Source organism: Hylobates moloch, unplaced genomic scaffold (genome assembly GCF_009828535.3).
Source record: "Hylobates moloch isolate HMO894 unplaced genomic scaffold, HMol_V3 SCAFFOLD_9, whole genome shotgun sequence".
NCBI lineage: Eukaryota > Metazoa > Chordata > Mammalia > Primates > Hylobatidae > Hylobates > Hylobates moloch.
The window spans coordinates 112,979,627-112,993,431 of record NW_026652284.1 but is presented as its reverse complement, the minus strand read 5'-3'; the positions used below and the strand labels follow the sequence as shown (position 1 = coordinate 112,993,431).

Sequence of the window (13,805 nt, the reverse complement as noted above, 5' to 3'; positions counted from 1 at the left end):
ACTAGATGACATTCTACTTTAAGAAAAAACTTTGCCTTCTCCCCCAATTTATTTGTATTTCTTATATTGGCATGGACTCATGGATTCTTGTTTTATTCGATGAATTATGTTACCACCATTATTTAGTATAATGATCAAAGTGTCCCAGGTTTGGCTACAGAAGCCCCTCCAAGTAGACTCTTCCGATGTTTTAAAATGTTCTTATCTTTCTTTGAGTACTTTCTTTCTTAGTCGTACATCAAGAAGTTCCAGACTCCTCTTTTCTTTTCCTACTTTCATCTATTCTTTCCTTCTTTCAAACTGTTTATATTCTTGAAATAAGGATATAAGGAGATTATTAGCATATTTTGTTGCAAAAGGTGATAAGAACCTGGGGTATGGATAATAGGATTATAGTAGACAGGAAGCATATGATAAAATTTAGGAGTTAAGGTCTCTGGGGCTTGGCTAATAACATGAAGGAGTTAAGAGAGTAATTTAACTTTTAAATTTATGACTTGACCCTTAGATGTATCAAATTCATGTCTAAAACCAAAATAGTGATGGTATTGAAAGAGTTTAGACATAAACAAGGCAGAGAAGCTGTGTTGAGGAATGGAGAATAAGAGGAAATAGGGAGAATTCCATTTTGAACATGTTGAATGTAATATGTCTTGCAGACATTTGGAAATAGGAGTATGATATTCAGATAGTGGGTTATCATTTGGAAATCATCAGAATCTGGGGTTTGTTAAACCAATAACCATGACTGTTGTCATCAAGAAGATGATGACAGAAAATACTGGGCCAAGGGTGGAACTCTGGGATATATCACCATTGAAGGGACAGAGAAGTTTATAAAAGAGATGAAGAGGAACAGACTACATTATAAAGAGAACAAGGAGAGAGTAGTATCACTGTTACCAAGATGGCTGAGAATTTTAAGAGATAATTCATGATCAATTGTGCCACATGCAGCAGATTGTTCTAGTGAAAAGTGGGTTGAAGAAGGTCTATTAGACTTGCTAATATCATGGTCCTTGGTAACCTTTAGAGAAGCAAATCTTGTAGAATGCCAGAAACAATGGGTTGAACAGTGAATGGGAATTGAGAAAGAACCAATGAATATAGGTTTAGGGTAGCTTACAATGTCTAATGGGCATTGCCTACTTCTGGATTCTGTGTTTGCACATTTAATTTTCTTTTCCTTGTATTTTTTTCTCATTTTATCTTTTCTCTATGTTAGACATAAATGTGAACTCAGGGACCATGATTTTTTTTTTTTTTATCAGTTTATCCTAAAGAGCTTGCTCAGCAACATCTATGTAGCAGGCACCCTGTAACTCCTATGTAGGTGGATGAATGGATGGATGGATATAGAGTGAGGTCCTATATCTGGAAGTTCTAGGATAGAGGTAACTTATTTGGAGGAGATTGGCTTGGGATCTGACTTAATAAGAAGAAAACATGGAATTCTGGACAAGATTGAGTCAGGTGATAGAATCCAGGAACAGGGAGAGAACACGATCATTTAGTGAAGTTGGTTCCATTATATAGCCTTCAGAAATGAGGAAATCTCACCAAAGGTGACACAGTTGCATAGCTGTGAACCAATCTGAATCAAATTCATATTGGTGACATTAATCTATCAGGAACCGAAATTCACTCTAAATTATATAGCCACAGAAAAATTACAAAAAAAGTATGTAATAAGGAATCATAATGGAAGGGTGTGTAGAACTTTGAAGAAATAAATGCAGAACAAGGTGGACCTGGGGTATTAGCTGGGGAAGGCTTTCTAGACATTGGAGGTTGCAAAATCTGCCATGTTAATCCCACAAGCATGAGGCAGTCGTAGGGAGAGAGAATCTTATATTGAACCAAGCCCACAAAAGCTGCTGCATAAACTAGGTCAACTCTTCTTAGTTCACGGAAAGAAACTGCAAGGTTTCTGCTCATGAGACAGCTGTGCTTGCTTCTTTCCCTGTAGGTACATTGTCCGAGAAGTCATATGATAATTAGAGTGCTCATTGAGCTATTCTAATCATAGCTCGTGTTTACTGACACTCTAGGTGGCGAGCATTATGTTAAGTGCTTTACATGAGTCATCGTATATTATCTTCACAACTTCTGACTCTGGTACCAATACTATTATAATTCTATAGATGAGCAGGCTGAAGCTTGTAACTTACCCAAGGTCACATTAGCAAGGATGTGGTAGAGGAAGCACTTGAACTTGTATCTGTCTAATTCCCAAGTCTGGACTCCTAGCCACCAAATTTGCATGGAATGTGAATGAGGGGATTAATTCAAATTCAAATTTAGATTCGATTAAAGTTTCTATAGCATCTGGTTATCTCTGTAATGAAGGTGGATGGGTCAGATTTACTATAAAACACTACTTCAGTGACTCACCCTTTTTCTATTATTCCTTTGAACATAAAAACGTCTTATTCTTCACTTTTGTTAATACCTTCAGTTCAGTTCTTGGTGGCCTTAGAGCCATTCTCTGCTAGGTGACTTTGCAAATATTGGTTCTGATGCACTGGTTTTATGAAATGCCGCTCTTTTTGGAGAAACTTTCCACTATCACCCTCCAAGATGAAATGTGTCCTACCGACCTGCTAAAACTCAAGAGGACAGGTTCCGGGTGCCCTCTCTAGTAGGAGTTTTGTTCTGAGGTAGCACCCACTGTAGTAGCAGCTTATACTTTTGCTTTTTTCATGCCAGATAGTGACCAAATCAAAGAAATTAACCAGCCTTGTAAATGTGAGCAGGGAAAGTGATTTCCCCTGGCTGGAAGGACTCAGAGGGTGAAAATAAGGGGAGACAGAAATAGAAAAATGAGTTAAGATGAAGGCTTTGAGTTGATATTTCTGAAGAATCACTTCATGGTAAGCAATGCAATAAATCAGCAGACTGGAAATACTACAACTGTTACTTCTGTTATGTGCTGTTACACACGTTTTATTACCACTGTGATTTTTCTTTATTTGCTTTGTTTTCACTTTATTTTTCTCGACAGGTTGTGAAGAGCTGGCAAAACTTGACTTGACTGTAAATTTCATTGGAGAACTGAGCAGCATTAAAACCTTGAAGCACAATATCCATCTGAAGGAGCTCTTTCTCATGGGAAACCCATGTGCTTCCTTTGACCACTATAGGGAGTTCGTGGTAGCAACTCTTCCACAATTAAAGGTATGGTTCTTTTAATGGTGCAGAAATCACAGATAAATGAGCATGAGCAACTACAATAATTCCTGCTTTACTGGCAGCAATAGTGAATGTGTTGCTTCAGATCATGGAATATTCCAGAGAGCCCAAAGTAATTATTTGAATGGCTAGACCTTTAATATTGTTTGAATAGTTTTAATAAATCCCTGAAAAATAAATTGCCTACTTTTCACCTTTCTCATCCAAAACACACAGAACTTAATTTGACTTTTTCTCAACGAGTTCAAATCACAGTTACGAAGAACATTCATCATTACTGATAAGAATTCATTATTACTTGTTTTTTTTTTTTTTTTTTGAGACGGAGTCTTGCTCTGTCACCCAGGCTGGAGTGCAGTGGCATGATCTCGGCTCACTGCAAACTCTGCCTCCCAGGTTCAAGTGATTCTCCTGCCTCAGCTTCCCAAATAGCTGGGATTACAGGCATGTGCCACCATGCCCGCCTACTTTTGTATTTTTAGTAGAGACGAGGTTTCACCATGTTGGCCAGGCTGGTCTTGAACTCCTGACCTCAGGTGATCCACCTGCCTCGGCCTCCCAAAGTGCTGGGATTACAGGTATGAGCCACCGCGCCCGGCAGGTTCACAGTCTTTGGTGTGCATCAGAACACGTGGAGGCCTTTTCAAAACACAGACTGCTGTGCTCCTCCCCCAGGGTTTTTGGGTCAGATCTGACATGTGGCCTGAGATTTCACATTTCTAACAAAATCTGGTAATGCTGCTGCTGGTGCAGGAACCTCATTTGACAACCACTACTGTGTATGTTACTCTTATACCATATCCCCCCAATCGAGCAATTTTAGAACTGAGGAAAAAATATTATTTCTTGAGAAATCATACAACAGAGAATATTAAGATAGCAATGTTAAGTTTCATGTAATTCTAAGAGTTCCCAGCCTGCATGTGGGTCCGTGTTCCTGGAAAGAGAATGCATGGATACATCATCTGTGCAATAGGCATTTTTTCAGTTCTCAAAGGACATTTGTTCCTTAGACTTCTGTGTTCTCTGCAGTCAAGAGACTGCTGACTGCTGGATTAATGGGACACATTTCTTCTAATGTAAAATTTCTCAGATTAAGAGAATAAGTGATTCAGGTAATTGAATATAGAATAAATGATAAATTGTCTCATACATAACCTAAACTGATCATTATTATACAGTGATTTCCTAGAAAATGAACTGATGAGACCCAGACTATCATAGAACTAGATCATGTAGTGTAATTGTGAGCCATTCCGTTGGAAGGGGTAAGGGTCCAGGAGTCCTCATGGCCACTGCAGCTGAGCCTGTGTCAGTGCCGCAACTGAGCCTGGTCAGGCTAGAGGTGTAAGAGCCATCATATGGCTGCTGCAGACAGGGTCAGAGGTTGTGCCAGGTACTTTGGGCACAGTGTTTCTGATCCTCCCAGACCCGTTCAGGGAGACAATTAGGTACATTCAGAGATGAGGAAGACAGGGCTCAGGGAATGAACGCTGCTTGTTTAGGCTGATACATCTGGCAAGTGACACAGGTGGGATCTGAACCTATGTGAGTCCCACCTTGATGCCTCCGCCATTCACACTATACCCACACTCACTACTTCTCTCTGGGTTAAATTACAGGCGTTGGATCAAGTCTTTCCTTTCAGAAAGACTTCTCCAAATTAACTGCTTCAATAGAAAACAGCCCCTTTTTGAAAAATAGTATTCATATGTTTACTACTATTTAAAAATAGGTTGATATGCTTTAGAATCTTAATTACCATTTCATTGAAAGCTTGTGGGCTGCTTGAAAGGAATTGTGTTAATAAATGTATTATTTTCCTAGGGCTGCTGTAACAAAGTACTGCAAAGTAGATGGCTTAAACAACAGAAATGTATCATCTTGTAGTTCTTTTTTTTTTCTTTTTTTGAGACGGAGTCTGGCTCTGTCGCCCAGGCTGGAGTGCAATGGCACGATCTCAGCTCACTGCAAGCTCCGCCTCCCGGGTTCACGCCATTCTCCTGCCTCAGCCTCTCTGAGTAGCTGGGACTACAGGCGCCCGCCACCACGCCCGGCTAATTTTTTTGTATTTTTAGTAGAGACAGGGTTTCACCGTGGTCTCGATCTCCTGACCTCGTGATCTGCCCGCCTCGGCTTCCCAAAGTGCTGGGATTACAAGCGTGAGCCACCGCGCCCGGCCTTCATCTTGTAGTTCTGAAGGCCAGATATTCAAGTTCAAGATGTTGACAGGACTGGTTCCTTCCAGGGACTGCAAGGGAGAATCTGCTTCATGCCTCCCTCCTAGCTTCTGCTGATCTTTGGCATTCTTGAGCTTGTAGACACATTACCCTGAGGGTCTCTGCCTTCCTCTTCACAAGGCTCTCTCTCTTTATAAAGACACCAGTTATATTGGCTTGGGGCCCACCTGCTCCAGGATGATTTAGTCTCAATGAATTACGTCCATAATGACCCTGTTTCCAAAAAGTCCCTGATTTGAGCTACTAGGGGTTAGGACTTCAACGTCTTTTTTTGTCAGGGGACATCTCTAATAACCCTATTTCCCAAGAGTCCATGATTTGAGCTACTGGGGGTTTGGACTTCAACATCTTTTTTTTGTCAATTCAACCCATAACAACAGAGTCGTTATTTTAGAGTCACATAGAAGAGGTGTGAGGAGAGTCAGCCCTTTTCAAGGATTTTCTTCCCAGTGTCTGAGCCACTCCAGAAGTAGGTAGGCCCTGCAGTATAGTGGGAAACAGATTTGTTAGCAGACAAACCAAGGTCTGACACCTGCTTCCACTGTGTGTGAATTGTGTGCCTCATTTTACTCATGTATAGTAGGATCATAATTCCTACTTCAAGGGAGTTCTGTGAGGCCTTCAGTACATCTTAGTGTCCCTGTCTCTGCTTCAGCACTTGCACAGTTATTATCAATAAGTGTGGACACTCCACCTTTGTGCTGCAGGAATCCTGGGTGAAGAAAGATCAAGAAACGCTCAGCTTAAAACTGGATCTCTGATTCTTAGGCCTTGTAAACTCAGACGTGATTTTGGCTTGAAGGAAATGTGGGCCAATTTCAAAGACTAACAGACATCACTAAAAAAGTGAGGTTCCTAGAATAGGTGCTGGGGTACAGTCCCAAATTTGTCATCAGTTATTAATATGAGGTCTTTTGCCTCCTGTCAGTAAAGTGACAGAGAGTTCAGTTGTCATAGCCTTTTAGGAATAGTAGTTCTAATTAAATCAAAATAGACTTAAATCATTTATAAGACAGAAGTCAATCAATCAATCAATCAATCAGTGTACCTCAATTACAAGGAAGAAAAGATCACCTTGCTCCCCAGGGTTCTGTTGGGAAGAAATCCCAGTTGAAAGAAATTATCTTTATCTGGAGTTTTCTAGCTTGTTATAATATACAGTTATATATAATGTATTTATGTTAATATATATTTATATATAAATTATACTATATACATTAATATAACAAAGTACCACAAACTGGGTGACTTAACAGAAATTTATGAAAGTGCTGTATTTATATAGTATTAGTTATATATAAATATATTTACATTTATGTTAATTCATATATTTATATCAGTGTATTTACTTGTGTATACTTACAAAATAAGTAAATTTCATTTATCCCAAAATTTCCAAATTGATTTGATCCCAATCCTGTATTAAATTAGATCAAATTAAGTATGTGGACCACAATTACTTAATGCCTTAAATAATAGGTTTTATTGCATTGAATTTATCATTATGGTCTCATACGTAATGGTATGAAGATACCTTTATTGAAGGATACTGCAAGAAACAGCCTTATGAAACCTGTGACTGTATGGACATATTTCTACAGAAACAATGCTTGACATCTCTCAAGATCCCCATTATGAAACTGTGCGCTAGAAATGTGTTTTAGAGCTGCATGTTAGAGGAAAGCTACAAACTGTATTTTTTCCTTAAAGACCATGAAAATTGTGTAACTAATTATGTTTTTCTATTTCGCTTTGGCTGCCAAGAAGCTCGGAACCAAATCTGCAGCCCATCTATAGCAACCATATGAGTCCTTATGACCAGAGCATATGTGGCATTATCTTTTTTCCAAATCTGTACATAATTTTGACTTATAATTCAGCTGATTCTAATAATTTTTTAATTTATATTTTACTAAATCTTTGTGTGTATTTTTTTCCTTTTATATGTTTCTTATTGCTGCTGTAACAAATTGAGACAAACTTAGTGACTTAAAACAATACAAATGTATTACCTTATGCTTCTGGAGATCAAAAGCCTGAAATGGTTTCACTGGGCTAAAATCAAGGTGTTGGCAGGGCTATTCTTTCTTCAGGCTCTAGGAGAGAATCCCTTACTTTGCCCCTTTCAGCTTCTAGATAATACCTGCATTTTTAGGCTCATGGCCTCTTCCTCCATCTCCAAAGACATCAGTGTGCCAACTTCACATCTCTCCCTAATTCTGACACTCAGGTCTTTCTCTTTTACTTATAAGGACCTCTGTGGTCCTTATAAGAATCACCCTGATCATCCAAGATCCTTAACCTAATCACACCTATAAAGCCCCTTTTGCCATGTAAGGTAACATTCATGGAGATTAGAACATGGACATTCTTGGGGAACCATTATCTTCCAACCACACCTTCCTAAATACCTTGCCTCATTTTGCAGAATAAGGCTGGGTAGATAGTTATCTTTAAACCATTAGCTTTAACATTTTAGAACTTTAGTTGATGCTTTTATTTTAATATTTTACTTTGGAAAATCGTAATTGAAGTATCAGATGTAAACAATGCTGTAACAATAGCCTGTTTGTCTTGTTGTTAAGGGTGAAACATGGGCTCATTTGTATCAGAGCTCAATCATGTGTAATATTCAAGGCCTTTTTTTTCTGTAGAGAGCTTTTGGGAAGTGCCATTGTTGTACTTTGAAGCTATGATTTGACTTAAGCATTGACATTTTTGACATAGTGAGCAATTATAAAATTAATATAAAATATTTTGAGAGCTTGTATTATCAGTTTTAGCAGAAGACCTAATTATTATTATTACCAGTAAAGGTATTTTTAAAACTGTGTAAATTGTATGAAATAAACATTGTTTTAGAACAATGTTCTGATATTTCCCATGAATTATATTATTTTAATTCTCTATCACTATGGGGTATATTATTATTTCTAAGTTTCAAAAGTTCTAATCAAAATCAACCTGGGGCTGATTCACACTGCTACTTTTGAACAATTGTACTATATTTATTGTTTTTTGTTTAAGTGGTTGGATGGTAAAGAAATAGAGCCTTCAGAAAGGATTAAGGCATTGCAGGACTATTCAGTAATTGAACCACAAATCAGAGATCAGGAAAAACATCACTGTCTTAAACGAGCCAAACTCAAGGAAGAGGCTCAGAGGAAACACCAAGAAGAGGATAAAAATGAAGACAAGAGAAGTAACGCAGGCTTTGATGGACGTTGGTACACAGACATCAATGCTACTCTGTATGTAAATTATTAGTTTACTTTCTAGTTAACTTTTGTTAAAAGCAGCAAAACTGTATTCTCTTTCCAAGTTATTTGCAGTACACTTATATTCCAGATTAATTTGAGGAATGAAATATGATGTGAATTTTGGATGGAAGAATATGAGCATCCCATTGCTTGTGACAATTCTGTAAGGCTTTCTTTCCTTGGGGTAAAAATTCCTTTTTAAACTAGCAACTTTAATTTGCATCTAAAATTATTCTCAGAGAAATCCATAAAATGTGTACAGAAAAGATGAATTAACAGATGTACTTTGGACTAGGAATATTTTAGAAACGTTAAATACAAATCACATTATTATAATTTGAATAATTCTAATTGCATCATAAAACATTCTATTTTCTGAATTGGAATAGATTTCAGAAAAATACTGAATACATTTTAATGTGATTAATAACTCTCTAATTGGTTTTTTAAAAATTAAATTTTTCATGTTTGTTTATTTTAAGTGAATTGCAACTATAGTCAGTGGATTTGATTCCATACAGTGAATTAAGTATTTAGATAACAGAATCCCTTAAAATTGAGAAAATAATAATTAGAAAATATTTCAGACATACATAAATGTTTCAAAATAGTTATATAGGCAGCTTGTAGTTCTACCACCTAGATTTAATAAATGACAATAGTTCGTATGTTTGCTTTGGATCTTTTTTTTTTTTTACTTTTTTTTATTATACTTTAAGTTTTAGGGTACATGTGCACAACGTGCAGATTTGTTACATATGTATACATGTGCCATGTTGGTGTGCTGCACCCATTAACTCTTCATTTAACATTAGGTATATCTCCCAACGCTATCCCTCCCCCTTCCCCCACCCCATAACAGGCCCCTGTGTGTGATGTTCCCCTTCCTGTGTCCATGTGTTCTCGTTCAATTCCCACCTATGAGTGAGAACATGCGGTGTTTGGTTTTTTGTCCTTGCAATAGTTTGCTGAGAATGATGGATCTTTTTTTAAATAAGAAATAAAATATCATAAAGAGAGCAGACACTCCTTAAGGACTTCCCCTTCATCCCATTCCTCTCTTCATCCCAGTGGCATCTGCTATCCTGAAGCTGGTGCGTATTTGATATATATTGATCCCATCCATATTTTTAATACCCTTATTTCACAAGTATGCCTCCTTAAACAATAGTAGTTTGTGTGTTTAGCATGAATGATACCTTTCTATAGCTTTGCTTTTCATGCAACATTGTGTTTTTGAGATTTACACACACGAAGACATGCAAAACTAATTCATTGTAAGTATAGAATAATGGATGAATAAATTACAATTTATCCCAGAGGTAATATTCAAAGTAGTTAATGGCCAGTGTTTCATTTGCCCTGACCCATCAGAATGTGCAGCAGCTCTAACAACACGTGTGGTCCTCCTAGTGGTGCCAGCTGGTCAGCCTGGACACAGCCATCCCTCTTTGGATGGCCATGCACGTTGTTTTCCCTATTCCCATTTCCTATTCTCACAGGAATAGAATCTCCTGAAAGTAGCATCATGGTCTCTCTTGGCCAGGCCTGTATCTCTGGTGCCTGGCACAACAGAAGATGCCCAATAAATATTTATTGAATCCATGTTGAACATTTGTTGAGATATTCAAGCAATGTTGCCCTTGTCTCCTTGTTCAGGTATGAAAGTTTCTCCAGGGTATTTAGCAATGGCATTGCTACAACAATTATGACATCTTTTCAACTTTATACATATTGCCAAATTGTTTTCTAGAGTAGTTGTAATAATTTATACTCATATATCAACAATATACAAGAGTTTTCAATCTTTGCCAATATTGGATAATATGATATTTAAAAATATTGGCCAATCAAGTGTGTTGTATAGTATATAGTATCCTCTATTTTTAAAAAAATTAATTTGCATTTCTGTAGTTACTAGTGAATTTGAATATTTTAAATATCTTTTATATGTTTATTGGTTATTCAGATATCCTCTATTCAAGTCCCCTACTTATTTTAAATAAGTAGTTGAGTTTTTTTTCTTATTGATAGTTCTTTTAGATTCTGGATACAAATAAAAAAATACATTCTTTGGTGGTTATGTGCTTTACAAGTGTCTTCTGCCAGTCTGTGACTTGTCTTTAATTATAAGAGCTTATGTTTTATGAAGTTTAAAAATATTAATGTAGTTAAGCTTATTTGTACATTTTTGTCTTGTTTATGGAATTCTTGTTTATCTCAGTGCCATATCTGTTTGTATCTTTTCATCTGGAAATAACCTTTGCCAATGTATAGGGTAGGGTACTAATTGTTTTTCATATGGGTAGCTAATTGTCTGCACCATTTATTAAGGTGCTATTCTTCTCCCACTGATCTGAAATGCTACCCTTACTATATCCCTTCTAACCATGTATTCATGGGTTCATCTCTGAGTTCTCTAGACTGTTCCATAGGAGCACTTCTGCCTGGTTTTAATTTGTATAGATTTATAGCATATCTTGATATTTGGTAGGAGATATTCTCATTTTTCAAAGTTATCTTGGCTATTTTTAGTTCTTTACTTGTCTGTATGAGTTTTAGAATCCGCTGCTAATCAAATTCCTTAAAAATCCCTAGTGGAATTTTGATTGAAATTACATTTAATTTATATGTTAATTGGGGGAAAGTTGACATCTTCATGACATTGATTCTTTCCTTGCTGAACTTTGGAAGAGCTCCATTTATTTAGATCTTCTGAGTCCTTCAGTGAAGTTTTAAATTTTCTCTATAAAAGTCTTAAACCATCTTTCATTGTATCTAAGTACCTTGTAGAATGAGATTTAAAAAATAGGTGTAATTGGTTTTGCTGATATTTAAAGGGACAAATTATTTCTGTATACTGATATTGTGTTAATCTTGCTAACCTTTATAAAAGAGGCAATCCTGCGTTTTCTAGTTGGAAAAACAATTGTTTGTAAGCAGTAACTTGAAAAATTTTTTCCTATCCCTCTCCTTCTACTTTATTTTCTTCATGGTGCCTGTAAAGGCCTCCAGTATGGAGTGGAATAGTAGTGTTAAGAATGGGTATCTGGGCCGGGCGCAGTGGCTCAGGCCTGTAATCTCAACACTTTGGGAGGCCGAGACGGGCGGATCACGAGGTCAGGAGATCGAGACCATCCTAGCTAACATGGTGAAACCCCGTCTCTACTAAAAATACAAAAAATTAGCCAGGCGTGGTGGCAGGCACCTGTAGTCCCAGCTACTCGGGAGGCTGAGGCCAGAGAATGGCGTGAACCTGGGAGGCGGAGCTTCCAGTGAGCCGAGATTGGGCCACTGCACTCCAGCCTGGGCGACAAAGCAAGACTCCATCTCAAAACAAAAAAAAAAAAAAAAAAAAAAGAAGAATGGGTATCTGTATCTTGTTTCTGACTTTAAAAAGAATGTTTGCAATTTCTCATCATTAAGTATAATGTTTGCTATAGGGTTTTGGGTCATGTTAAGTAAGCTTCCTTCTATTCTCAGTTGATGAAGAGCTTTTATCATCACATGCATTATATCGATTTTTATTAAATGCTTTCCTTGAATCTATTGAGACAATAGTGTTTTTCTGTTACTGTGTTGAATTACATTAACAGAATTCCTAATATTAAACCATCCTTGAGCTTCTAGGATAAACATCCTTTGTCCATGATTATTTGCTAATGCATTGCTCCATTGATTTTGCTAATATCTTATTTATAATATTTGAACCTGTGTTCATAAGTGAGTTTATGCTATAATATCCTTGTCTGATTGTATTTTTTCCTGGTGTTTTGCATCAAAGTTACGTAATAGGCACATACAATATCTTGGAGATAATTTACTATCCTTGGTTTATGAAAATTTACAAAAGTTAAAATCATCTGTTCCTTGTACTTTAGTAGAAGCTTACAGTGGGATTTCTTGCAGGTGCCTTCTTGCCTCCCCTATAGGCCTGGCTGATCCTTGAGTCTTCATCATTCTCACCCTATTTAGCCCATTTGGACAGAAACGTAGACATTCTGGAGGAGAATCATTGAAATCCTGAATCACTGAGTTAGTTGGGGAGGAGTAGGAGGTTATTCCCCTCTCAAGGCTTCAAGAAGAAACACTACAGAGAATTAGAGGCTGCAAGAAAGGGAGATGAACATCTACCTCTTGACTAGGTAGAGCCTGCCTCCAGCCTGGAGAATTGAAAAGATAGAAAGTGGCCTGGAGCAGCCTAAAGCAGAGGGATCAGGGAAGAAGGTATTAATGGAAACAGCTCACAGTTCACATGGCAAGGATTTGTGAATATCTTTTTTTATTTTTTGAGACGGAGTCTCACTCTGTCACCCAGGCTGGAGTGCAATGGCACGATCTCGGCTCACTGCAATCTCTGCCTCCTGGGTTCAAGTGATTCTCCTGCCTCAGCCTCCTGAGTAGCTGGGATTACAGGTGTGTGCCACCATGCCCGAGTAATTTTTGTATCTTTAGTAGAGATGGGGTTTCACCATGTTGGTCAGGCTGGTCTCTAACTTCTGACCTTGTGATTTGCCCACCTCGGCCTCCCAAAGTGCTGGGATTACAGGCATGAGCCACCCCACCCAGCCAGGATTTATGAATATTTTATAGACCAAGTAGACATGGTAGAAGGGGCTGGGTTTGAGCTGTCTTGAAGAGATGCTGTCCAAAAGGACAGCAGCAGTAAGACACTAGGGGGTGGATTATCAGTGGCAGAAGCTGGGGATTTATCACAAAAGGAGCCAGGAAGTATATTGACCACCTCAACAGTGAACAGTACACTTGGAGGGCTCTTGTAGTGTCTCCAAGAATGACAAAGGTGCTTGCAGGAAGAGAAAGCCAGTATCTGGATATTGCAAGGGTAGCAACAGCCAGGTTATAATAGGAGTGGTCATATAAGCATGTTCACCTTCTTCTCCTCATTCATCTTCCCAAGCCCCAAATTCTCAAGGCAGGAAGACTCTGAACCCAAGAGGCCCAGTGGTATGGGATTCAGAGGAAGGAATGGATGACAATGAAAAGTAGAAGGAGAAGGTGTCCCTCTTCCCCTGCACACCACAATCTGGAACAGGGCCAGGAGAGAGAATGGGTTGGAGAGGGAGGGAATGGCTTCGATTTGAAATTTAGGTCT

General features: G+C 37.9%; 1 protein-coding gene across 4 annotated transcripts in view; it reads left to right on the top strand.

Moving 5' to 3' along the window:
• Positions 1-13,805, top strand: part of DNAAF11 (dynein axonemal assembly factor 11) — a 103,382-nt gene that overhangs the window by 33,558 nt on the left and 56,019 nt on the right. For all 4 annotated transcript variants that reach the window (XM_058444416.1, XM_058444417.1, XM_058444419.1 and 1 more), the window contains exons 4-5: positions 3,005-3,177; positions 8,460-8,683. In XM_058444416.1, coding sequence (XP_058300399.1) covers positions 3,005-3,177; positions 8,460-8,683 — 397 coding nt within the window. The remainder of the gene's footprint in view (positions 1-3,004; positions 3,178-8,459; positions 8,684-13,805) is intronic.